At 42.0% G+C, this 26,577-nt stretch overlaps 3 protein-coding genes across 7 annotated transcripts; 1 reads left to right on the top strand and 2 right to left on the bottom strand.

Annotated features, from left to right (window-relative positions):
- Positions 1–1,353: 1,353 nt before the first annotated feature.
- On the bottom strand, positions 1,354–4,666 carry LOC127772930 (uncharacterized). 5 transcript variants are annotated; one of them, XM_052298922.1, is made up of 10 exons: positions 4,517–4,666; positions 4,386–4,427; positions 4,253–4,307; positions 4,051–4,124; positions 3,824–3,954; positions 3,633–3,696; positions 3,059–3,285; positions 2,175–2,702; positions 1,789–1,888; positions 1,354–1,707 (listed from the first exon to the last, which is right to left on the bottom strand). In XM_052298922.1, exons 1-10 carry the CDS (start codon positions 4,539–4,541, stop codon positions 1,652–1,654), a joined length of 1,302 nt encoding a protein of 433 aa, XP_052154882.1. In that variant the 5' UTR covers positions 4,542–4,666; the 3' UTR covers positions 1,354–1,651. The 5 variants fall into 5 exon arrangements, with proteins under 5 accessions (XP_052154882.1, XP_052154880.1, XP_052154881.1 ...); XM_052298920.1 differs by having other exon boundaries at positions 4,386–4,442; positions 4,517–4,659; XM_052298921.1 differs by having other exon boundaries at positions 1,789–1,885; positions 4,386–4,442; positions 4,517–4,655.
- Positions 4,667–10,422: 5,756 nt separating this feature from the next.
- On the top strand, positions 10,423–12,138 carry LOC127775054 (peroxidase 29-like). Its single transcript, XM_052301366.1, has 2 exons — positions 10,423–10,668; positions 11,173–12,138. The coding sequence occupies exons 1-2, from the start codon at positions 10,423–10,425 to the stop codon at positions 11,932–11,934; spliced, it is 1,008 nt and encodes a 335-aa protein (XP_052157326.1). The 3' UTR covers positions 11,935–12,138.
- Positions 12,139–14,748: 2,610 nt separating this feature from the next.
- LOC127774921 (probable aquaporin TIP4-1) lies at positions 14,749–17,013 on the bottom strand. Its single transcript, XM_052301211.1, has 3 exons — positions 16,674–17,013; positions 16,332–16,585; positions 14,749–15,426 (listed from the first exon to the last, which is right to left on the bottom strand). The coding sequence occupies exons 1-3, from the start codon at positions 16,801–16,803 to the stop codon at positions 15,055–15,057; spliced, it is 756 nt and encodes a 251-aa protein (XP_052157171.1). The 5' UTR covers positions 16,804–17,013; the 3' UTR covers positions 14,749–15,054.
- Between the last annotated feature and the right edge of the window lie 9,564 nt (positions 17,014–26,577).

Below are 26,577 nucleotides of genomic sequence, written 5' to 3'. Positions count from 1 at the left end.
CTGAAGTCTCGTCTGATATGGCGGGTTGGCGATGGTTCTGAAATTGATATATGGAAGGATCCTTGGATTCCATCAGGTATAACCCGACGGCCAATTACTCCAAGAGGAGGCACAATACTGAACCGGGTAGCAGACTTGATCGATTCATCTACTGGAGAATGGGACAAAGAATTGATCCAGGATATTTTCTGGGAGGAGGATGTGAGGAATATCCTAGCTATACCGCTGAATATGGGGTCAGAAGATTTTGCAGCATGGCATTTTGATCCAAGAGGTATCTTCACGGTTAAATCGGCATATCATACTCTAGAGGATCAGCGAGAGCGTCTAGCGTCTCGACAAACGGGAGAATCCTCGTCGGGTGTTGCTCGCACGGCGAGCCTGGATTGGGGGAAGCTATGGCGTCTACATTATTTCCCGAAGGTGAAGCACTTCCTCTGGCGTTTTGCCCACGATAGCCTGCCACTGCGCATGAACATTGACAGAAGAGGCATGGAGATTGACACACGATGCCCTGTCTGTCATCGTCTGAATGAGGATGGTGGCCACTGCTTCTTCAAACGCAAATATGTTAAAGCTGGCTGGAGAGTGATGAATTTGAAGCATATCAGGTTAGAGCTGATGCAGTACAGTTCTGCTTTGGATGTGTGCAAACATATTCTGAATATGGAGGAGGATAAAATGCTGACCACTGTGCTGTTTCTTTGGAACTGGTGGGATGCAAGGAATAAAGTAAACGCTGGGGAAGATCGCAGATCAGCTGAGCAAGTGTATGACAGAGTCATGAGGATGGTTTCTGAAACTTCCCTGTTGAGCCCGGCCAAATCTCGACCAAACGTTCAAGCGCAGAGGAAATGGCATCCCCCTATCCTGGGCGAACTGAAGCTGAATTTTGATGGGGCTTTCTTTGATGAAGGCAAGACCGGTGGATGGGGATTTGTAGTACGGGACCATGGTGGCCACTGTGTGCTAGCTGGAGCTGGGAGAATTGAGCTGGTGCATGATGCTTTGTGTGCAGAGGCTACGGCATGTCTTTATGCTCTGCGCGCCGCAGCAAACAACGGAATTTCTCATGTCTCAGTAGAAACTGATTGCTCTGTCCTAGTGCAAGCTCTCAAATCAGCTGATTATGATCAAGCTACGGCTGGTGTCATCTTCAAGCAAATCAGATTGATGTCTTTGGTGTACTTTGTAAAGGTTGATGTGTCTTTCGCCTATCGATCTTGTAATAGTTGTGCTCATGAACTGGCTCGTCGAGGGGCTAATTGGGACCCGGGTCAGATGTCCATTTGGACTGACCCCCTCCCGTGTTTTGTAAGGTCTTTGGTGGTTCGTGATTACACTGAACCAACGTATCAATAAAGAGCATGGTTTGAGATTAAAAAAAAAAACACCAAGCCTGATAAAACGCAACTGCTGCAATGCATACGGCACACCACCGCAAGCACAAGAATTACTCATCTGTCCTTAAAAAAAAAAAAAGGCAACTTCTAAGATAAACTCGGACACACGTTTGTTCACTTTGTTGTTTAGATTCATTCTCGGAAGTTAATTTTTTTAGGGATGGAGGTGTATAGCAGTTGCATTACTTACTGAAACTTGAAAAAGAAAAACACACACACACAATCTAAATGTACATGTCCTGCTACCCTTATCTGTTGTTCAGAAATATTGCTCCGCAAGCTATGATCACAATGACAACACGCACTCCCTGCACAACATAAATTCAGATAGTCAGAGAGGGGAAAGAAAAAGAGGAGAAAATGTCAGCACACATCGACAACTGACTTGCCTGATTAATCAACCGCCCATCCAATATTGGAAAACCATGATCATCACCTCGAGCAGAAACCATCTCATTTTTCGTTTTACTGTCGCTTGTGCCCTGCTTCACATTTCACAAGTTTGGCATGGGAGTGCATAAGTTCAGGGATCAGCAGGCTAAGCTGAAACTATCAGTTTAAGGATAATTTTATCATTTTGGAGAAGACATCGAGAGGTACTATATTTTCTAATGTAAAACTTGATATCTCTAGATACTAGTGTCTCGAGGCATCAAATTTTTTAGTTAAAATTTTAGTACCGACAGATACTTTCTGTAGACTCATAACATTAAAATTTTAGTACCAACAGATACTTTCTCTAGATTCATAAAATTTCTCTCATAATCATACCTGATCTTGCATGCTAGCTCCTCCCCTCACATTTGGTCTCTTGATATCAACTTGTCCTACAAACACAAACGAATCCAAGGGTGGCTCAAGCTCAACAAGCTCTCTCAGCTGCCTGCTTGCAGTGGTGATGCAGACATGGGGATGCATGTGTTCAAGAGAGTAAGGGCCAATGGCGGCGCGACGACGCTTCGGCATCGACCGCTTCTTGCTCCGGTTTTGGACTGTGATCACCATCTCTGAATTATCGAGGTCCTTCTCTCTGAATAGCCTACGGATTCTGCCTTCAGATGTGGTTGACAGAACGGCCTGTTGCTCGGTTGCATTTGATCTTTTGTTACTGAAGCTTTTGTCACCAGGAGGAAGCTGCATTTTGCCTGATGTCCCAGCCACAAGACCTGCCTCTGTGTGGCCTGAAACATCCTGGGTTGCTAGTGAACTAGATGACTTGTCTGAAGAAGACTGGGTGAAATTCTCTGAAGAAGCAGACAGCCCTTTTCGTGAGCTTTCTGATTTGATCCGCGTCAGATCCTGCAAGACCATGGAAGACTATGTAGATAAATTGTACTAGTACTTCCTCTATTCATAACTATTTGATGTTCAGGATAAGATTTGGTCAAACTTTTGAAACTTTGTCAATCCATTTTGTATTAAAATAAGTTCATAAAATCTAATGAATTTGTGATACTATGATAGTACTCAAGTCAAAAATGTGCATATCATTTTTTTTAAAAAAATAAAATAAACCAAGCATTTGAGAAACTATTGTTGATCAAAGCTTCAAAAATTTAACAAAATATCCTAAACGTCAAATATTTATGAACAGACGGAGTATATTAGGAGTGGTTTTGCCCTGCATTATTGATCTATTGATACAAGTATTATACCTGTGGAGAGCTGCTTTGAAAGGCACTTATCATTTTCTGCACTGCACTATTTGATCCACTTTGCTCCGGTGATTCTTTTGTGTCTTTCATCTGGGGATCTACAATAATTGCAGAGAAAACAGCCTTCTCCTGCAAATCATCCAGTGACATGCTCTTCCTAACTGAAGATTCATCTCCTTCTCTCGAAATGTTGGAGATATTTTCGACTTGTTTAGACAACAAGCTGTCTGAAAATTTTCAAAATCACCTATAAGAAAAGAAAGTTATCCATACAAATTGTACATTTTATCAGTGATTAAATTTCAGACATTAGCATTCCAGTTACACAGCCTAAATACGAGTTTGATGAATTGTACACTACACACAGCAAAGGTCAGATATTTGGGAACTTATACAACATCTCACATATATTTAAATACTAATATATGTGGATTAAATATTATGTTCTTATTAGCTAAGACATTAACTGCTTAACATTGGCACATCTGAAGCATATAGTCTGTTCAGTAGATCCCTAAAATCGTGTTTGCAACAAAAAAATGAGACATAATTTGAACACAGTTTGACAGGTTACCTTGAGAAAGTACATAACCATCAGAAAGCAGCTCTTGCTGCTTTCGTTTCACTGCAGAGTTCCTCTGAATAAAGGGAAAACAGTATAAACACAAGCTAGATAATTCAAATTAAGATGGAATTATAATAATGAATTAAAAAGGACTTGTGGTTTGAACTAACATGAAAATACCCTAAAAAGAACCACATTACCATTTCTTGGACCCGTCTGCGATCTTCATCACTGAGTAGGAACTGCAGCCTTAGAATAATGCTTCCTCCATTGTCAAGACTAAAATCAACATCCATAGTTCCTGACTCAACAACTGCTTTCATCTTCAGTTCTGTGGTGATTTGTGGGTTATTAGTTAAAACAGGCAGCAGTTCATATTTGTGCTGGCTAAGTAGAAAAAATGAACAATGAACTAACTGAAAAACACCTGCTTGTGATATTAATGATCTATCTGCATTGTACAGCAGCATCACCACGCTCTCACGAAGTGACGTAACTGGGCTACGCACATATTACATATACAGATATACTCCGTTAATTAGTGTGAGACATGCTGAAAATTTTCTTTGCATAAAACAAGGGGGATTTGAATGCAACTTGATGAAAATAAGCAGAAATGCAGAACTCACAATGAGAATTCGCCTTGTCCTATGCTTCCGTTGTACTCTCTCTTGCCCAATACAACTGCATCCATCGTGTTGTTTATATACAAAATCGTAGTAATGTAAGTGAGAAAAAAATGGTGATTTGAGGAGACCTAACCTTGCAAGAACAGTGGAGCTGTGGCAGCTGGTGATTGAGCAGCTGAGAAGTAAGATACTGAACAAAGTCATTCTGTGCTTTCTTCAGATACTCATGTGAATGGAAAAATCATCAGAGAAAAAAAAAAAAACCTGAGACATGGATGCTGCCAGGCATAGTTCCTGCTTGGTGCTGCTTAGAAGCCTCCCAGTTCTAATCTTTCAGAGCATAGAGAAGAGCAGCAGCTGGTGGATATTATTTCTGGCTATCTGTAACCACAGGTTCTGATGGGAGGCTGGGGCCATTGGAAGAGTCTATGTTTGTCTCCTAGTCCTCATAGCATTCCCCATCACCACTGAGACTGTATTGTGGCCAGTATCTCTCATGAATTTTGTTATAACATGCCTTATTCATAGCATTTTTGTTATGGCATGCCCAGATCATAGCAAATCTATAGATCTTTTTTTGTGAGAAGAAAATTATAGGTTTGTTATAACATGCACAAGTCATATACTCTGTAGCTTTTTTTTAAAAAAAAAGGTCTATTTTACATTTCTGAGCTTTCACAAAGGTCTAAATTTCATCCATAAACTTTAAAATTGGATATTGCTCAGCCCTGAACTTTCCATACCATTTACTTTTTATCCTTTCACCAGATTCAAATTAGTTTTTGATGATATATCATTGTGTTTTAAGGCTGAAAATTCTGTTGATCTTTTTTTAAAAAAAAAATCCTAAATGAATAAAAAATGCTTCAAATTTACCACTTATTCTATATAGTATATACAATCTAGATTACTTTTGTGGGATATAAGCAGAATAAGGCTGTGTTCGGCAGTATAGTTTCCCAACTCACTCCCCTCTTTTTCCACACGCACGTTTTTCAAACTACTAAACGGTATGTTTTCTTACAAAAATTTTCTATATGAAAGTTACTTTAAAAAATCATATTAATCTAATTTTCAAAAAAAAAACTAATACTTAATTAATCATGTGCTAATAAGTTCGAACGCAGCCTAAATGGTCCACAGAAAAAAAACAGTTTTATAATATGTATAAAATAAAATTTTGTGCCAGACTAACCTTGACTTTTTTAACAGGCCCAATCTATTTAGGTTTAACATACACGAATGTGCAACTGAAAGTTTCTCTATATTTTTTTTTATGTTAAATGACATTTTGAAAAATGAAATGCAATTTCATGCATGGGTTATGTACTTGAATTTTAAAAAAATGATAACGGAATTAAAAATCTTAAATAAGTACTAGTGACAAATTGTACAAACAGAACTTGCATACTAAATTGTGTCCAAAGTGAAACAAAGTTTAATTTTCTCTTAAAATATGATCTTATTTAGATTTATGTATTATCTTTTGGCAGGAAATTATATTTATGTTGCTTTAGAAAAAATATCTCGGTTTTAGTTGCACCATTTTTTGTTGAGTGATTTTAAATGCTCTATGGATGAACTGATATACTTTTTTTCGACGATTTTTCTACATCATGTTCAATTTTTTTGCGCCATCGGCCGGGCCGACCTCTTTGCCGCCGCCCGCACCAACCTCCCGGCGCCACCCGTGCCGGCCTCCCACGGCCGCCGGCTAGGGAACGCACCACCTTTTCCATGGTGGCACTCCACCACCTCGGCTCGCCTTGGCAGCCATGTCCCTCCTCCACCCCGTTCCATGCATCGTCTTCTCCATGGCCGCACGCCGCCACCTCATCATTGTCGCCATCACTGCCAGTCGCTAGGACGACAGATGTAGCCATCCCCCTCACCAGATCCGTGTTTGCCACCGCCGTCCCTGCATGTCCTAGCTCCGCCTCAACTCCAAGTTGTTGTTGCCCTTGCGCCGTTGATCTAGCTCGATCTGCCGTGGGAGCACTAGATTCGGCCATGGGGGGATCGTGTCCGGACTCCACGACACCGGATCTGGACACTGGCATCTTGCCCTCAGGCTCCAGAGTCCAGTCTCGTCAGCGCCTCAGCCTCATTGACCACGACTCTACGAGCGAGGGGAGAGAGCCTTGCCGCCACCGTCCTTGCATCCACCTAGCTAGGCCGGTGTCTGCTTGGGTGGCGCCCATGTTGTTAGGAAAATAGATGCACAATGGAGACATGAATTTTACGTGGAAAACCCTTGCCGGAAAAAACCATGGGTGCCGACCGACAATGATCACTATAGAGGAGTTGAATACAAACACAGGGAATACATCGAGCTGTCGCACCCTCCCTATACAGCTTCCAAGGGATATATATAGGGACGGAATCAGAGCTGCTTAATCTAATCGGATGGCTTGATTTGATCGCTACAAGCACTTGTGCAGTATTAGCTCTACAATAGAGGATCTGTTTCCTATATATAGGAGAAATCTAGAAGTCCTAATGGGAAAAAACTCAAGAGTCATACTAGGAAACTAATCTGAATATATTGCAGGCCTAAAATATTAGGAAACTTATCCGAATATATTGCAGGCCTAAAATTCAGATCACATATTTAACACATGTCGCCCCTTGAGTGGAGAGACGCAGGGAGCACACACTAGTACAGAAATAATTTTCCTGTACAAGACTCACTTTAGATCACAGACGGACCATAAGTGGTCGCGTCCGTAAAAATCGTGCTCCATTTTCGCGTGCGGCTCTTTAAAATGACCGCACGGAAAAAATCAATTTTTGTGAGCGGGCCTCTTAATAGATCCGCACGCGAAAATAGCCCACCCACCCTTTTAGCTCCCGGCGCCACTCGATCTCCTCCCATCCTCCTGCTCGGCCACTCCCGTTTCCTCTCCCTCTCCCTCTCCCCCCTCCCCCTCCCCCTCTACCCACTCCCGGCGACGGTGGCAGTGGCATCGGTGAGAGTGACAGCGGCATCGATGGCAACAGCGGCATCGGTGGCATCAGCTAGGGTGGTGGCGACTGAGCGGATCCGTCGTCAGCCACCGTGGCGACGACGACGGCGGTGGCGGCAGTGGTATCCCAGCCTCGGGCGTCTGGATCCGTCACCGACAACCGCTGAGACGACGGCGGCGGGCCTCGGGCAGGCCGGCGGCGGCTAGATTGGGGTTCCAGGGCTGCTAAAGCGCCCGCACATAAAAATTGCGATTTTCGCGTGCGGGTGCGTCACCCGAAAAAAAAAATCGGATTTTCACAGACACTTCGTTCAAGACGGGTGGAAGATCCATACGCGAAAACTGCTTTTGACCGCACGAAAAAATAACGTCGTTATTGTACTAGTGACACACTTCAGGTTATCCAGTCGGGTGTTCAAGAAGAAGATATTATAGTTCAGCTGAATAGTTGCTCGCAGGCTAGTAGTCACATATCGACACTCACAAGTCTCACAATTTTGCATGTGGTATCCATAATCCATCTGCCTATCGCCTACTTAATTTAATTATCAGCAGCCAGGATTGGATTGGGACGGCCGGATCGATCTTTTTCTAGCTAAGTGAAAGCCATGCAACACTAGTTGGTAGTCTGTTTGAACTGGAAACTTCAAGTCTAGAACGACTGAACGAGCTAGCTAACATGCAGCGTCGTCTAAAGAATTTGTTTTGGTCATTCCATGTACATGATCGATATGGCAACCACCGCAAAAATTGGTGCCGTAGATATGGTTGGAGGAACTACTTGACAGTAGTATATATATGTGCAATATGTATATAGGATGTGTTTGACAGAACTTCGGCTCCAACTCCATCTCTTCTGAGGTTGAAACCCAAAGTTGAAACTGAGCCAAACCTTTTCAGCTCCACCCAAAAATAAAGTGGAATATGCTAAAGTGCTCTCATAAAATAAAAGAGTTAGAAGCTTCAAAACTCCACTCAAGTTCTAAACTCCTGGAGTTAAACTTTGAAGTTAGAGCTTTGTATAACATGCCCATAGAACATGCTGCATTCATAACTGGAATGAGAAATTAATAACCTATACAAAACCAATCCATTCTGCATGTATGATGTGAGGCAAACTGACTTTACTGAAGAGCTGAAAAGGCAAACTGACAATAGTGTTAGGTTCAGTTATATAAACTCTAGCATACGCAATACGCTACACAAATTGGTTTCATCAAGTGTTGGTATAAATCATCATATGACTGGTTGCAGTTTGCAACAACATTCTAGGCCCTTAATTATCAGAGGATAACAACATATAGCAATTGGGCCCCAGCACACATTGCAGAACTACTTTGCGTGTATATATCTTGAATGCTATTTGTAGAGATGCTGTTGGAATTACAACATAGCGGGTTGTTCGTTTTCTTTCTAGCGAATTTAACCATATTTTAATACTGAACATTCAGATATCACTTCTTTTCTCCGCAAAAAAGGGTTTTCCTTCTTTAAAATTGTTTCGGTGAATTTGGACCAAGGGTCCAAGGGTAGCCTTTTGTCTGTTTAAATACATGGGGGTAGTACCAATGTTGTATGCAAATTTGCAAAAATAACAACAATGCAGTGCAAAAATTATTAAAAGTAATAAAAACAGTAAAAATGCTGCTATTAAATAGCAGTGGCTTAAATTCTAAAAATATACTCCCTTCCATTTTTAATGTTTGACGTCGTTGACTTTGAGATATACGTTTGACTAATCGTCTTATTAAAAATATGCAAATATAAAAAAAAACATGATTAAAATACCTTTAATTATAAAAAAATCACAACAAAATAAGCAACAATTACATATATTTTATATAAGATGAATGGTAAAACATATATTCAATCAAAAGTCAATAGTGTCAAACATTAAAACCAGCCAGTACTTAAGTGCATTTGTTGTTTATGCAACACAAATAACTTATCTCTTATATGTCATCTGAATGGTCATAAAAAATTTCAGAGCATAGATTACATTGTTATGTATGCAACACTAAATTAAATTTTCACACCTCAACGTAAAAAAAAACATAACTCAAATTATTTATTTTGATGAAGTTAGCGTAGTTCAATCGGTTATTTTTCACATGGTGGTGGAACTTACCTATCCAGGTTCAAGTCCTAGTAAGACTTGGCACATGTAATTATATTTACGGTTAATTTTTTTTCAGCGATTTTTTAGGAAAAAGCAGCAGGAGAGGCTCCTAGCCTCCTACGATGATTTTATTGAGAAAAACATTTACAGAAGAATTTACATAAAGAAAAAGAAGGGTACATAGGAGAAAAGGAATTTTTTCAGCGATAGATGTCGATACTATGGTAACTCGTGAATCTGAAATACCGGATTAGTCTTCGGAAGTGCTCATAGATGCTATGATAAATTCGTGAATCTCAACATATACCGGCTCGGTATTGTGAGGTACTTAAAGGGATAATCTGTGCATATATATGTTAATTTATATGAATGCCTCTGTCTGTAATGTATTTTGAAAAAATATATATTTATTTTGCTTCTCCTTGTGTAGATCGACTTTTAACTTCAAATTTTGCATCATGGTAGACACCTGCTATATAATGTTGTACGTTAATTCTTCTCTGGATTTTTTTAATAGCTTTTGTTGTTGATAACTGAGTAGTGACGAAGTAAACGAGTATAGGGCAGTGGAGTTGTAAAAATCCAATTCCTCGCACCACCGGGTTTTGAATTTTCTGGGTCAAAATCCCCCATTTCTGGAGCAATTAAAGTGGGTAGCTTCTTGCTCGGCGTTTCAATTAATACTAGCTAACAAATTAAACCAAAATGTTTAACGATCTTGATTTAGCACTATCCGCAAAACACAGTCACATTTCTTGTGCAAAACAGGCAGCAACCTCTTGATAATAGAAAAATCTCCCATTGCGACACTAGTCCCCTAGCATCATCTCATTCCTCTTCGATCAAAATTCATCCACTGATCTGAGTCAATTAAATCATATGCAAGACATGACCTGAATTATTTTTCCATGCCCATCACCATCCTATTTGACCTATAAATTACTCCTCATCACTCCAGAGACAAATATATAAATAAAAAAAGTAGATCACACGAACGAAACTACACAACTCCTCTACTTGATATCGAAGTTAATTAATTAGTGAAGGCTTAAGAAGCTAAGACATTGGGTACTAGTATTAGTGCAATGGTTAGCGTTGCAACTGGCTCGGTTCTTGCGCTTGCAACGCTACTTGTACTGATAGCACCAGGACCAGGTGGCGCAGGCATGGCGGCCGGCGCCGGCGCCGGCGGCCTCTCCGGCGACTACTACCGGCGGTCGTGCCCCCAGCTGGAGCTCGTCGTCGACATGGCCCTCGCGCCGGTGTTCGCCGTCGACCAGACCTCGCCGGCGGCGCTCCTCCGCCTCTTCTTCCACGACTGCCAAGTTCAGGTACGTACTGACAATATATTTATCTCCAATACACACTGTTGATTTTTTTTAAGATAATGGAATATAATCCTGCCCTTTATTTAAAGAGCTACGGCCAATAATTACACTAACTCAACAAAAACTCACACCTGAATAAACAAAAGCACAGATGAACTAATAAAAACTCACACAGCATAAAAAGATCACAAAAATTATTGAATTCTATTAGTGATCATCAAAATCTACCTACGTAAAATCATAATTATAAAGTCGATCATATGTTCGAGGCATGGTTTACTATCTCAAAATGCATAAACATTTTGAGGAAATTTCAGGAAAATAAATTGATTTTGAACGAAAACTTTTGTTGAATTTCTTCGCTAAATTCAGTAAAATTTGAATTTTTTTACCAGTAGAACATACTACCAGAACCTGTCGGTAAACCTGAAACTTATGAAAATTTAGATCCGAAATTTTCTTGAGCTTTCAGAGATTTAAGGTTGGACTAGTGAGTTTTTTTTTCAGGGATGTGACGGGTCCATTCTGCTCAACTCCGACGAGCGGCGGAACATCACGTCGGAGCTTGGCTCCGACAAGAACTTCGGCATCCGTGACGTCAGCACCATCGGCCTCGTCAAGGCGGCCGTCGAGCGCGCGTGCCCCGGCCAGGTGTCGTGCGCCGACATCGTCGTCCTCGCGGCGAGGTCGGCCGTGGCGCACGCCGGCGGGCCGCGCATCCGCGGCGTGCCCCTCGGCCGGAGGGACGCCACGGCGGCGAGCGCGGAGCGCGCCGACGCCATGCTCCCGGACAGCTTCCTCGGCATCGACGGCGCGCTCGCCATGTTCCAGAGCAAGGGCATGACCGTCGAGGAGACCGTCGCCATCCTCGGCGGCCACACGCTCGGCGGCGGCCACTGTGCAACCGTCGACACGGCGCGGCGCGGGCGCGGGCGCTCCGACGCCGCGTTCGAGGCGGCGCTCCGGCTGGCGTGCCCCGCCGCCGCGCCGCGGGCGGTGGCGGCGGCCGTGCCCGTCCTCAGCGACGCGACGCCGAGCTGGTTCGACAACCTCTACTACTGGAACGCGGCGTCCGGGCGCGGCATCTTCGCCGTCGACGCCGAGGAGGCCGCCGACGCGCGCACGGCGGGGCACGTGCGGCGGTTCGCGGCGGACGGGCGCCGCTTCTTCCGGGCCTTCTCGTCGGCGTTCTTGAAGCTCGCCATGAGCGGGGTGCTCACCGGAGACGAAGGGGAGATCAGGAGGCGCTGCGACGTCGTCAACCATTGATCGGATTGCTCCGAGCTGACTTGAAATTGAAATTGAAGATTGTGATCTTAAAAATGTGAGAAATTTTACTGTAATTGAGGTGATACCTCGAGGTATCGTACTAGTACCAAATTTTACGTTACAAAATGTAATAATACCTACCGGTAAAATCGCTCTAAAAGTAAATTACGACCATAAGTTTGTTGACTAGAGTCTGCAGAAATAAAATGAAACGGAATAGTAATGTACTACGTATTTCTTTTTTGAGAAACACTGAAAATTGGTCTGATCCTTTATATGCCACTGAAAATTGGCTCTTCCCTTATATACCATTGGTCCAAATTTGCGCACCCTTTCATGCCACTATCGTCAGTTGACCGTGTGTTGACCGTTAACTCTCAAGTAAAAAAGACATATTTGCTCTCCCTGAGTTGTTGGGCATGCCCTATACTTATAAGGGTAAATACATCTTTTTTCCTTGAGAATTAAAGGTTAACACACGGTCAACTGACGGGAGTGGCATGAGAGGGTGTGCAAATTTGGATCAATAGCATATAAGGGAAGAGCCAATTTTCAATGGCATATAAGGGATCAGACTAATTTTCAGTGGCATATAAGGGATTCTCTCTTTTTTTTAAATAATGGAATTTATTTGTTGTCAGATCAAGATAAAAATATGATAAATAAATTTGTCAACACAAACCCACTTCTTCATGAAAATGCTTTGTTCTGAATGTCCGATCCTGCAACTCGTGTCGAACGGCTTTGAGCAGGTACAATAGCTGACTATAAACCAACTATAAACATATTTTAAAGAGATAAAAGAGCAGATAGAAGAGCAGCGGTATATAGATCTGTAGCCAGTTGCAGCACGGACTCTAAGACGTAATGTGTGTATGAAACATGGGACCAAATATTAATAGTATTGTAAGCAATTGTTGTATGAATTGGCTATTAAATTGTGTTGACGTTTGATGTCGCGATTCCGGTATTTGCATGGTATGGGGATCGTCGGTACTAGGATATACGCGAGACTGAGGTAAAAGAGACAGAGACAGGGATTTTTATACAGGTTCGGGCCCCTGAATTATCAGGTAATAACCCTACATCCTGTTGGGCGAAGCCGGTATTGCTTTTATTCACCATAATCACACCAATACAATATTTGGGGTAGCCTATCTAACTGTTGTCGACTTGGCGATCTGTAAGTCTGACTCGTAGTCGACATCAGGGTAGTCTTCCTCTTCGAATCCGTGCCCGGCGAGATCAGAGACAGCGCAATGTCTCTCCTATCAGTATCCGAAGACACCGTAGGGGACTAGCCGTGCCTATCTCTGAAGTCGATATTCGGCGTCTTGTCTTGGCGTATGTTGGCTTGTATATTGATCTATTGTTAGTTGATAGTGGTGGGTGTTGATTGTCCCCTCTCCTCATAGGGGGTCTTGTATTTATACCCATAGGTGTCCCCTTGTCTAAGTAGAACTAGGGAAACCAATATAGATACAATCCGAGTAGTACTTGTCGTTTCCATATAGAACTCTGGTTGTCTTCCCTTATCCGGAACTCCTCCTATATCCGCAGGTTGTTTCCGTATAGGACATGGTAAGTGGTGGGTCCTGCCGAGATTTAGTCAACTACTATTAGGTATGTGGTATCCATAACCCTAATAAATTGGCTATAGATAACTTGTAGCTAGTAGTTGCCTATACTATTAAACTTACTCTTAGGGACGCCAACATGCCCCGTCTATTAGGCGGACGCTGTGACGTGCGTCGATACTTCTTACGCTTTCCAAGACGGGTATGTGGTGATCTCTTTATCCATTTTATACCTACGTTGGAAGAACTCTCCACCACGTGTCACGGATGAACTTAGGCGGAAGGAAGACGTTGTCGCTAGGGGAGCAAATGACGCCGTCGTCGAAGCAACCGCTGTCGTCAGAGAAGACTTCGAGCTTCCCGCCAGTGGCGGCGACACCCGCGAGAACATGTGGCCAACGCCATTTGGGGTCCTGAGCTCGGCGGCGGCAGTGGGACCACAAGCCAGTGGCATGTGGGGGGTGGAGCTTGAGGCACCGTCGACAGAGATGGCCCTGAGCTTGCCAATGAAGGTGAGGATGGTGGGAGCGTTGAGCTAGCGAGGATTTGCTGCACACCATTTTTTTTTTAGGTAAAAGGTAGAGAGGCTCTACCTTATAACCATTGTATTAATGATGGTCGGTGGTTTACAAGGCCAAGTGGCCATTTAAAAAAGAGAAGGAGGAGATAAAATAATACAGAGGTAAAAAGTAAAGAAAGAAGAAGAAAGAAAGAGTAGAGCGTATGAATAGAAATGTCTGAATATTCTGGGTGAGCAGCGCTGCGATCATCTAGTTCAGTTTTGTTATCCAGCCTTGAATTTGCGCTCGATCTGCTGTTTTGACACGGTTCTTCCATAAGTCAGCCGACATTGTTCTACGTTCGGCACGTAGTCGTTCCACTTCTTCACCTCCATTACAAACTTGTTTGGAAAAATAGCATTTTATACCTTACGAATTTTTGGCGATACCCGATACCAAAATTAAAATTGAAGTAAGATAGCAATTGAAACTGGCGCATAGACAGTCAACTCCATGAATGTGGTGAGTTCATTATGATCATAACAGTTTTGGGCCAAATTGATGGGCCAAGCAAGCAGGTATGCATATTGCACTGGCAGCACAGATAATAGCTGCAATGAGCCATTGATTTTTTTCAGTTCTTGGATCTCCTTGTGTTTCTATGCTGCTAGGTGTACATAGCCATAACAGTTAGCATTTAGTTTAGATGATATATGAAGAGCTTGAGGTCAAGTTGATACCCATTTGAAATGAATTTTACTGAATTCATTTGAAAATGTTTACATAGATTCTAATTTCAAAACCACATGGCATTCGCCGATTTACAACAGACCAACTACCGGACTACATTTTATACTAACAAAAAAATCATATCCCAAACAATCTTTTTACATGGCTGATTATCAACGTTGATAAAATCCTCGAGGGCAAAAAGAAAATAATAATTATACAGCCCTTACAGGCCTACAAGCTGCACAAGCATCTTATTACTACCTGGCAATATATGCATTCTGCAAATGAAACCATCTAAAGAGACCAGACTACTAAAAGGAATTATCTAGCAGAGGCTCATGGGTCCTCTTGACCAAGAACAATGACTCATAGACCAGCCCAGCGAGAGGCCCGCCAATCAGCGGCCCGAGCCAGTAGATCCAGTGGTGGGTCCACACTCCAGTGGCCAGCGCCGGCCCAAATGACCGGGCCGGGTTCATTGACGCGCCGGAGAAGTTGCCACCAGCGATGGTGTTGGCACCGACAATGAGGCCCGTGAGCAGCGGGCCGAAGCCCGGGACCGAGCTCCGCGGGTCAAGGATGGTCGCGTAGACGACGAAGAGGAGGGAGAAGGTTAGGATGATCTCCATGACCAGGCCCTGCATGGGCCCTATCCCTGAGCCCAGAGTGTGCACCGGGGTCGCCTGCACATTACGACAGTTTGGTTAGATTGTGAGGAAGATACCTATCGTGTTCAGCTTACACATGAATACAAGATGCTTGAAAAGAACAGAAAACCAGATGGTGATGTGGCCTTTAATTTATACTTATTTAGCACAGGTGTGAACTTGTTATACTTAGGAGTGATGAATTTGCTTATGTATCTATGTGGACTAACCGGAAAGTACGATCAAGTGACTTGGTCTCGCCTATGTTAGTCTTCAACTTGTATTTTTAAACCAGCTATTCCAATTCCCAAGGGTCAGTGTTGCTAACAGCGTGTTTAACTTGGCTAACTTGTACTAACTTTGTGATACATATGCTTTACAAACCAAGACTCTAGAGGGTTTTTGAGACTTCAGGCACTAAAGCAGAATACAAACCTGGAAGTTCATCAGAGTCACTAACAGCATAATGATTCATATCTTATACGACTTTGGTTGAAGCAATCGGCAGTTGTTATCCAAATAAGAAAACAAAACTATAGATTGAACTAGAATTCTCACAGTTCTGAATCACAAAACTGATTTAAAAAGGCTTGTAACTAATGGTTTTCAGCAAAGTCTTTTTTTTTTGGTAAACTGAACCAACTGAATCACAGGATTAAAAACCTGACAATCTTTGAAGTTCCTCAACAATTACTACTATAAAACCTTAAACCCACAGAAGTTTATCAGGTGAATTATTAGTAAATTAACCCAGCATCTCATCTGGTCCCAAAAAAAGCTAACAAAAACAAATTTAGAAGTTGATGGCCACGGACAAATCGAGAGAACGACATGATTCCACCCCCAAATAAAAAAAATTTCCTCCTCTTTTCACGGATCCTAATTTTGACAGGCAAAGAAAGAAAGAAAGAATTAACGGCGGTGACGGGTTGGGTGCTTACCATGCCGCCGGTGAGGTAGCGGAGGAGGATGCAGGCGAGGGAGGAAGCCAGCAGCTGGGCGGCGACGTAGAGCGCCGACCTGAACGCCGTGATGTGCCCCCGCGCCAGCAGCGCCACCGTCACCGCCGGGTTCAGGTGCCCGCCGGACACGTGGAACCCCGCCGTCACCAGCACCCCCGCCGCCAGCGCCGTCGCGATCGCCACCCCCGCCAGCGCCGCCATCGGCATCGCCGCCCCCGCCACCTCCGGCACCCCTAACCCCAACCCAAAATTAAACTCCATTTTTTAACCAAAAAAAACGAAAATATTTAATCGACCAGAGAAGGGAGCGGCGGGGCTTACCTGCGGCCATGGTGGCGGCGACGCCGGTGAAGACGAAGACGAAGGTGAGGACGAGCTCGGCCAGCACGGCGCGGACGCACCCGGCGTCGACGACCTCGCTGTGGTCGCACGGATCCACCTCCTTCGCCATGGCCCGGAATCGATCCCAAAGCTCTCGCCTTTCCTCAATGGAGAAGATCCGCAAGATCAAAAAAAAAAAAAGAAAAGAATTGCAGAGAGATTTGCTTCGTGAATATCCGAGGGGATGAAAAGGGCAGCAAAAAGTGCGGTGATATTATTTTTCTTTTCTTTTTGCCAAGGTGGGGTTCTCTCCTCTGCTCTGCCTGTCTCCTCTGCTTTCCTCTGCTTTTTATAGCGGATTAGGAACCAAGATTGAGGAAGGTGATTAGTTTCTTAATCTAAGTATGTGGCTGAGGAATCAGGGGTGTCTCATTCTAGCAAACAAAGCTGTGGCTGCGACATGGCTATCAAGAAAGCGAAACTGTTTGTGCCCATTTGGTTGTTTTCCTTGTCAGAATGATTATTGAAATGGGATCCAAGAAATGTTTCTAGTACGTACTGTACATTGTTTTTATCGTTACAAATGTGTCTTGATAACCGGTTTATGTATTGATACAGATGGCATATGAATTCAGTCCAATTTTGTACGACTTCTTTCCAATCACAAAGTTTACTCACATTTTTCAATAAGAGAGAATTCTACTTTTGTCACGCTTTAGTTTGAGTTTAGATTAGCTAAAAAGGATAAAAGTATTGAATGAGGCAGTACAAAAATTTTAATTGCATTTTTATGAGACAGAAATCCATGGGTGCCATCTCACTGGAAACTGGACACTTGCTACTCACTGAAATACTCCACATGGCAACCAAGAGCACTAGTACTCCATAAACTAATCCTTTCTTCATTAGATTATAATTTTCAACTAACATATTTTAATACCATATGAGCATAGGACACGACAGGTGTCCAAATCTTGCTTGTCCTAACCGCCTTGTAAAATTACAAAAACACCCCTTCCATTACTTAGCAGCAACTCCTTTGCCTACCCAACCAGAAGTCTCTTCTTCTTCCATCATTCCAGATGGCCTACACGTCGAGCTCCTCCCGTTGGTACACGTCGGTTTCAGCGCGTGACTTTTCTGTTCCACGTCACCATCCACAATTCATTTCAAAATACTAGAAAAGAAACAAAAAGAAAAAGGAAAAATTAGAAATGAAGTGATGACTTGTCGACCTGACAAGTGAGCAGTGATGTGCTTTTTGACAAAAACTAATTCAACAGTGGCGTTGTTAAACTTATTATGGTCGCTTTCTTATCTGGAGTTATCCAATTGCGCAATTCGCATATGCTTCCATAGTTTTTGCCGGCCAGGCTTCTGTCAAATTCAAGTGTACCTAGTCAAGCTCTTACTCCTATACAACAATAGTTTGGTGTCACTTTGTTGATCTGGATGCATCACCCCTCTAATGCTAGTTGCATTAACAAATCAAAAGTACTCTTACTTACAAAAGTACAAAACATATACTCCCTCCGTTTCAAAATGTTTGACACAGTTGACTTTTCAGTACATGTTTGACCATTCGTTTTATTCAAAAAATTTAAGTAATTATTTATTCTTTTCATATCATTTGATTCATTATTAAATATACTTTCACGTACACATATAGTTTTACATATTTCACAAATTTTTTGAATAAGACGAACGGTCAAACATGTTCTAAAAAGTCAACGGTGTCAAACATTTTGAAATTGAGGGAGTATATGTCAACATACTTAATACCCTAACTGTTTTAAATTACTTGTTCTAACTTCGTCCTAAGACAAACATTTGCATCTTCGATATCAATTTCTAACATTGTAAGATTTATATTTTTATATTTATCTTGAGAAATACTTTCATAATATATAATTTACCTATTGTTAAACTACAATTTCTTTTAGAAGTTGATTGTCACGAATAGACATATGTACTCCCTCTATTTCACAATGTAAGTCATTCTAGTATTTCCCATCTAGACATATATATAAGTCTAGATTTATTAACATCAATATGAATGTGGGAAATGCTAGAATGACTTACATTGTGAAACGGAGGAAGTAGTATATTTGATTTAGAACAAAGCCGAAACGACAAACAACTTAAAACGAATGGATCAATGAAAGTGTCAAGTGTGTGTTACAATATAATTGTCATGGTGCAGATACAAGCGTACTCTGCAGGACCATTTTGCAGTTGCATGTCACTATTGATTACCTGCAAGTTGATGAAGCAGCTGGTTGTGCTAATGAGTGATCGACCAGGAAGGGGATGTGTACGTAGGGTGCAGAGCAGAGCATGCAGTGCAGATGTGTAGCAACAAAATATCTGGTTTGGTGGTTACCGATCGATGTGGTAGCCGGTCTCATATGCATGTGTGATATGAGGCCAACAAGTAGTTAGACCGGGCCAAAGTTGAGGCTCAACTTGGCATTTTTGATTGGTCGTCGGCAATGCATGAATGAATGAATGGGGTTTGCATTGGGGATAATGATTTGTTCAAATCTAAATCTTGTTTGAAGATGATTCGATCTGTGTCGACTGGGAAATCGTCTGGGGACAGAACGGGTTCATGGCCAACCTAGCTATCTCGATCTATTGATGAGCCGATCGATTGTGAGGTCGTAGCAGGAGTTCATTTTTGGTTTGTGCAGAGAAAGAATCGTAGTTGTCTTTTTTGTTTCTATTGCCCTCAATTTGTACCGTACCGTGAAATACAATAAATTATCTAATAGTACTAGTAAAAATGACATCGGTTATTTAGTGAGGGGGAAATTAATGCTTCTCCATCTCTTAAAGCAACGTGTATTTAGGAAAGAATTATGGATAGTACACATGTTGTTAATTCTGCTATCACCTATATGACGGAAGTCCCTTATATTAAAGAACGGAACGGATAAAGTAATTTTTTGTCGAATTACTCATTTCGTTATAAAATATTGTACTTGATTAAATAACACTAATACTTAAATCTTGATTTGTAATACTAAATTATGTTAATACAATACTGGTTTGTCATATTTTAGACAGGAAAGGGTAGATAGTTAGCAACTTATTACTACCATACATTTATCGATAAGTTCAAGAGATATTTCCAGCTGCTGTTGCTGTGTGTCGCATATTCCGAATCCAGCTGGAGACAAAACATCTCAAAGTATCTGCCGCCTTGTTTGACTCATCATCAATCATTGTTACTTCTCCGTAGATTGCTACGGAGTAGTGAGTCTAGTGACATGTTCAGTTCTCCTCTTCGAAAATGGAGTACTATCCCAAAAACATTTACACACTAGTAGGTCAACAAAAAAAAAATCTGAAAATATCTGAGAAGAGGACTGGAGGAGGGGAGAAGGCAAAGCTTGAAGAGGTCCAACAATGTCACTACAGTGATGACTATGGTCCCCGGCGGCGACAGGTCGGCGTCGCTGCCTAGCTACCAGTGCCCACCTATGACTATGAGAGGCTAGGAAAGGGAAAACATGCTAGGTAGGATAGGAGGATGGCTCCCGTTAAAAGAAAAATATATGCCGGAAACATAAAAACTACCGTAGAATTTCAACATGGACATTTGAAATTTGTCACGTTACTACGAGTAAATCTTTAACTTCTATTAAAACTTTTATTGATGGTTAAATTTAAGAGTTATTGAAAATTTTATCATAACTCAACATATTTTAATCTAAAATATTAAGAAAATAATCATAACATATATAATTAGAAGTGATCTAGCGATGAGACTAAACATAAACATAAGCATACTTAAGGTAAAATAAGCATAGACATCGTTTATATTCACGTAGGATTGAAATCCTATGGATAACATTGTTAATATGTAAATAACAAGAAGAAAATCAAATAAAGTTACAATTTTATACCCAGAGAACGGTGCAGAAGATGTTGAAGCATTCGTATTGACTCCGTTGATGTTGTTTCCTCCGTTCTCTCTAGTAGGAACCATGGTAAAGCAAGTAGAGGAAGATGCAATGTTGTCGTCAAAGAACCGGAGCAGTCGCGCTTGAAGCGTTACCCAAAAACATGATCGCCCGCCTACCCGTGCAGGTTCTCAAGCGGACGGAGTTCCTTGCGTGCGAGTGAACAGAACCGGTGAAGGATTCTACAGCGCAGGAACAGAGGAGGAGGAACCGGTGAAGTGCAAGAGACGTCGGGAAGAACTTATCTTCTTCCTTCTGGTCGCTGCGGAGTATACATATGTGAGCGCGAGAGTAACGTTTGGGATCATCAACCACGATGTTTAATTTCGTAACCGATGTACTCGTTAATATGGAATTAATTCACAATGTTTAATTCCATAACCAACGGAATCAATTCACGGCGTTTAATCCCGTAACCGACGCGTAACTGACGCGCTCGTTGATACGGAATCAGTTCACGACATTTAATCTCGTAACCGACTGAATCAATTCACGACGTTTAATCCCGTAACCGACGGAATCAATCCACGACATTTAATTCCGTAACCGACACGCTTGTTAATACAGAATCAATTCTACGATGTTTAATTCTGTAGCCGACGGAATCAATTCACGGCGTTTTATTACCGTCCGTTACAAGACGGAATCAATTCACGACGTTTAATCCCCTAACCGATGGAATCAATTCACGACATTTAATTCCGTAACCGACACGCTTGTTAATACATAATCAATTCTACGACATTTAATTCTGTAACCGACGGAATCAATTCACGGCGTTTTATTACCGTCCGTTAAAAGACGGAATCAATTCACGACGTTTAATCCCGTAACCGACGGAATCAATTCACGACATTTAATTCCGTAACCGACACGCTTGTTAATACATAATCAATTCTACGACATATAATTCCGTAACCGACGGAATCAATTCACGGCGTTTTATTACCGTCCGTTACAAAACGAGAGAGAGAAGTAGCCTGTCTCGCCTCGCCCTGCCCCGCCCCGGTTGGCTGTCCGCGCACCATCTCAACCAGTCAACAGAGACTCTCAACTAGCTCCATATTTAAGTTGAGACCTCTTCACTTAGATTTCTAAAGTGGTATTATTACCCATAGCCCATTAATCTAACAAGAGTAAAGTTGTACTCATGGCGATGTGAACAAATCTCGAACGTTCATTTTCTATTTTACGGTAGTTTTTAAGTTTACACTACATATTTAGCTTTCTCAGAATTAATGGGTGAGAGATGTTTTGTACAGCCTTAGGTTGGCGATTTCTCTTGCATTTTTCACAGTTATTAGGCAGTAGTTTTTCACGTTTGTCCCCCCCCCCCCCCCCCCCCCCCCCGCGCTAACGCGCCCGCGGCAACCTCCTATGGAAGACAACATGTTAGCAAAAAGTTATCGTGAAAGTACAAATATTGGAATTTCGATTGGAATTTAACAGAGCTTGTTTTTCCACCTCCAGCGAGCTCATGCCCCTCTCACAAAACCATGTGAGTGCTAGCATAGCAATCTGCCCTCCACCATGGCTTCTTCCTAAGCAAGGTGGCTTCTTCTAGAACCTGGGTGACAAAATGTTTTCTGATCGTCGATTAATTTTTATAGTTATTTTCACTGATAAACAATAGCAACTCCCGGGATAGAGCTGGACGATTGCTCGGTCAGCCAGGGAGCCAACTCCACCACTGAAAAAGAAAAGAAAAAGAAAAAAAAAGACTAACTTGTATATATACCGTTGGATGGTGATTAGACGGTGAAGTTAAAATCCACTAGAAAAACCTTAAAATAGATCAGGTAAGTGACTTGTATAGTGATTGGACCTATATTGCACACGAAATCGAATTATTAGTCAAATTTGGTTGATGCAAAGCTACAGTAGGCATCCACAAAACACATGGAAAATAATTAAAGCCAAAGAATCTTCCAAATGATTAAAATACGGCAAAAACCAAGGCTATATTTAGTCTTGCGTGTAATTGCGAGACGAATCTTTTAAGCCTAATTGCTCCATGATTTGCTAATGTGGTGCTACAGTAAATATTTGCTAAGATAGATTAATTAGGCTTAATAAATTTGTCTTGCAGTTTACATATAGAATCTGTAGTTTGTTTTGTCATTAGTATACGTTTAATATTCTGATGTGACACACCAAAACTTTTTATCTGATCTAAACACATCCCAATCATAGATGGACGGTCGTGTAGGGTGTGGATGGTAGGACAGAGAGATCCATGTCGTCCTAGATTGTGCTCCCGAGGAAGGGCTGATCCGTACAGTAGTAGTAGTAGGTCCCCTCTTCTCCCACGACGACGCACTTGCAACACTTGGATGGCAACCGGCTAACAGCAAGACCACAATCTAGTAGCGTGCAGCGGTCTCTGGTCGACCAGACGCTATTTTAGCCTCACTTTGTGACGGCTTGGGGGTTGGGGCTGGTCAAGCTTAGGCCCTGTCTGAGAAGCTTGTCTCAGCTATAGCTTTTCTTAAAAATCGCTTCTGCTTGAAGATGTCCTAAAGAGTCCACAGTTTCTGAGAATCTGTAGTTATAGATTCTGAAAAATAAACTAAGAAGCTAGAAGCTGGAGAAGCTGGGTCTCAGAGCTTTTCCAGATTCTCAGAAGCTGGCTATCAGATAGCTGCTTGTCAGAATCTAAAGCTCCCCTAAACAGGCCCACTCCAAAATTTTTTATCCTGTCACATTGAACGTTTGAACATTTGCATAAAGTATTAAATATAGGTTAAAAAATAACTAATTGTACAGATTGTGACTAATTTACGAGACGAATCTTTTAAGCCTAATTGGTACATGATTTGATAATGTGGTGCTACAATAAATATTTGCTAATGATGGATTAATTAGGCTTAATAAATTTGTCTCGCAGTTTACTGATAGATTCTGTAATTAGTTTTTTTATTAGTGGTCAAACACCCCATATAATACCCTATATAATACCCAATATGATTGGCTAAAACTTTCTGCGCTGAATCTAAACACACCCTCAGTAGCGCACGTTGGCGATAAGATCGAAGAAATCATGTCCCGTCTCGTGTGTGCATGAACACGTACGATTCCTCGGTTCCATATGCCTGTGTGTGTGTGTGGGCGATGAAAGGAGCGTTTGGTATTAGGACAAGCGTTTCCCTTTCGTGATGGACGACTAGACACTGGAGTAGAAGTATTCCTACTAGTGAGTGAGTAAAATTGGCAGATGGGTTCGTGATGAATCACATGGTGCAGATGTACGTACGCGATGCATCCCCAGGGCCAGGCAGCCCAGCGCACCTAGCTAGCAAACTGGCGAGCAGAGAGAACGGGGGCCATTGGCATGGTCCACGACTTCTGGGTTTAGACGTTTGGTTGGGTGCAGAACCCGCGACCGCGAGCCGAATGGGTGGAGCGACCACCAAGAATATTCACCACGTGGCGCAGGCCGCCACGGCGACTTGACTACTGTTGAGTGTTGAGTCATCATCAGGGGAGTGAGTGAGAACAAATTTTTTTTTGTCCAATTTACCCTTTTATTAGAACACTTATTTAAAGATCGGACTCGGTTAAAAATTAATTGTAAAAATAAACTTTCGGCCATCGCTTGTTCAAGCGGCCTGGGATGCCATTCCCGACACCCCAAAGGGCAAATCCATGGCCACCGCATCGCCTCTGGCGGTGAGACTGGGCAGCCGCTCCACCCACCACCTTCCTCCCCATCTTATTCCTTTTTCCATTCCTTTTCCATTTTCTTAAATGGAATAAAAATTCCAATCTTTGCTTCAAAGAAGATACATCAACTTATTACAAAATTCTCTCGAAGAAAGCAAATGCCCAGGCAACAATAAGAACATAAATAATAAACCAACATACAAGGAGAAAACAATTATTGAAATCTATTTGTGATATCCTTTTCTTTTTTCCTCTCTCTTTCTACTCCAGTTTCGTTTTCTTGGTGTTTTGGAAGTCGTCATGTCTTTTCTTGGCAGCTTGGCAGTTACCAGGCCGGCAAGGGCCCAATTCGACTGTGGCACCCCCGGATAACTCCGGATCTAACGACAGCCGTTCAGGGAGATGCAGTGACAATTGGCAGTGGGGAGGTGCGTTGGCTGCGCCGGCCACCAGTCACTAGCTGCGCCTCCTACTTGCGTGCAGTGGGATGGTGGCCTAGTTCTTGGCGGCTTAATGGTTGTCATGCCGATGAGGGCCAGATCCACCGGTGGCGTCCCGAGAGAGCATCGGACCTGATGGTGGTCGTCGTTCAGGGAGGCGGCGGCAGGCAAGTGCTCACCTATGACTATGAGAGGCCAGAATAGGGAAAACAGGCTAGGTAGGAGGATGGTTCCGGTTAATGCTTTTGTTCGATTCAGAGAGGATTAAAATGGATTAGATAGAATGAGAAAATAATTTCACATCGTAATAGATGCGAAGTAAATTCCCTCTAATCTCTCCCTTAGATCTTATCGGTTAATCCTCAAGAGAGGAAGATTGGAGGGATTTATTCAACACTTATTATAATATGAAATTATTTTCCCTTATTCCCCTTCAAATCGAACAAGGTCTCATGGGGATTAACCAATCATAATCTAAGAAAAAATATGTGGTGGAAACCCTAGGATATTAAAATGAATGTATGATATTTATTCACGTCACCACGAGTAAATCTTTTATTTCTCTTAAAACTTCTACTAACAGTTAAATCCAGAAGTAAATGTTTTACTTATAATAATATGGATACATATCGAAAGTACATTTTTTTTTGTCGTACGATGATTTTTAGTACATGTGGTTTACACCTCATATTTTCTCCTAGTTGGATACATGGATGGGTGATGAGATGATTTTGTACGGTCTCAGCTTTGACTATTTCTCTTGAATTTTCCACGGTTATTTAATTAGGGGCTGCTTTTCACGTTTTGTCCTCCCCTCCCCCCTGGGCAACCTTGTATGGAAGACATATTAAAAAAAATCATGAAGTACAGATTTGCTAGCTGGCAATGGAGTCAGGTTGTGTTTAGATCCAGGGGCGAAAAGTTTTGGTGTGTCATATCGGATATATGGACACACATTTGAAGTATTAAACGTGGACTAATAACATTACAAATTACAGATTCCGTCTGTAAACTGCGAGACGAATTTATTAAGCCTAATTAATCCATCATTAGCAAATATTTACTGTAGCACCAGATTATCAAATCATGGAGCAATTAGGCTTAAAAGATTCGTCTCGCAATTCACACGCAAACTATGTAATTTTTTTCGTTTATATTTAATACTCCACGCATGTGTACAAACATTCGACGTGACAGGATGAAAAATTTTGTCATGGGATCTGAACAGGCCCTCAGTCAGCTGGCTTAAAATAGTTTCAGGGGTGTTTAGATCCTGAGGTGTAAAGTTTTGGCGTGTCACATCGGGTATTATATAGGGTGTCGCATGGGGGTGTTCGGGCACTAATAAGAAAAACTAATTACAGTATCCGTCAGTAAACCACGAGACGAATTTATTAAGCCTAATTAATCCATCAATATCACATGTTTACTGTAGAACCACATTGTCAAATCATGGAGCAATTAGGCTTAAAAGATTTGTCTCGTAAAGTAGTCGCAATCTGTATAATTAGTTATTTTTTTAGCCTATATTTAATACTTCATGCAAGTTTCAAACGTTCAATATGATAAGGTGTAAAATTTTGAGGTAGATATAAACAAGCCCTCAATTGGAACTTAATGGAGCTTGTTTTTCACCTCCAGCGAGCTCAACTCCTCTCACAAAACCATATGAGCGGTAGCATAGCAATCTGCCTCCACCATAGCTTCTTCCTAAGCAAAGGTGGCTTGTTCTTAAGCCCGGATGAAAACAAAAGTATTTTCTAGTCGTCGGCTAACTTTGTCACGGAGGATACCCGTAGACCGGATAAATAGGGTATTGGGGTACGTTGGTAC

This window comes from Oryza glaberrima, chromosome 5, assembly GCF_000147395.1.
Source record: "Oryza glaberrima chromosome 5, OglaRS2, whole genome shotgun sequence".
In the NCBI taxonomy this organism is placed as follows: Eukaryota; Viridiplantae; Streptophyta; class Magnoliopsida; order Poales; family Poaceae; genus Oryza; species Oryza glaberrima.
The sequence above is the reverse complement of the archived record's forward strand: the minus strand, read 5'-3'. Positions and strand labels throughout refer to the sequence as shown.

Excerpts from the sequence above, each read along its gene's own strand:
- LOC127772930 (XM_052298920.1), bottom strand. The coding sequence starts at position 4,541 with ATGCCTGGCAGCATCCATGTCTCAG. Across the intron at positions 4,125-4,252 it reads GGACAAGGCGAATTCTCATT|CCCAGTTACGTCACTTCGTG; the intron begins GTGAGTTCTGCA and ends ATATGTGCGTAG. Across the intron at positions 3,286-3,632 it reads TGGTTATGTACTTTCTCAAG|ACAGCTTGTTGTCTAAACAA; the intron begins GTAACCTGTCAA and ends GAAAATTTTCAG.
- LOC127775054 (XM_052301366.1), top strand. The coding sequence starts at position 10,423 with ATGGTTAGCGTTGCAACTGGCTCGGTTCTTGCGCTTGCAACGCTACTT. Across the intron at positions 10,669-11,172 it reads TCCACGACTGCCAAGTTCAG|GGATGTGACGGGTCCATTCT; the intron begins GTACGTACTGAC and ends TTTTTTTTTCAG.
- LOC127774921 (XM_052301211.1), bottom strand. The coding sequence starts at position 16,803 with ATGGCGAAGGAGGTGGATCCGTGCGACCACAGCGAGGTCGTCGACGCC. Across the intron at positions 16,586-16,673 it reads CGCCGCCACCATGGCCGCAG|GGGTGCCGGAGGTGGCGGGG; the intron begins GTAAGCCCCGCC and ends GGTTGGGGTTAG. Across the intron at positions 15,427-16,331 it reads GCTACCTCACCGGCGGCATG|GCGACCCCGGTGCACACTCT; the intron begins GTAAGCACCCAA and ends CGTAATGTGCAG.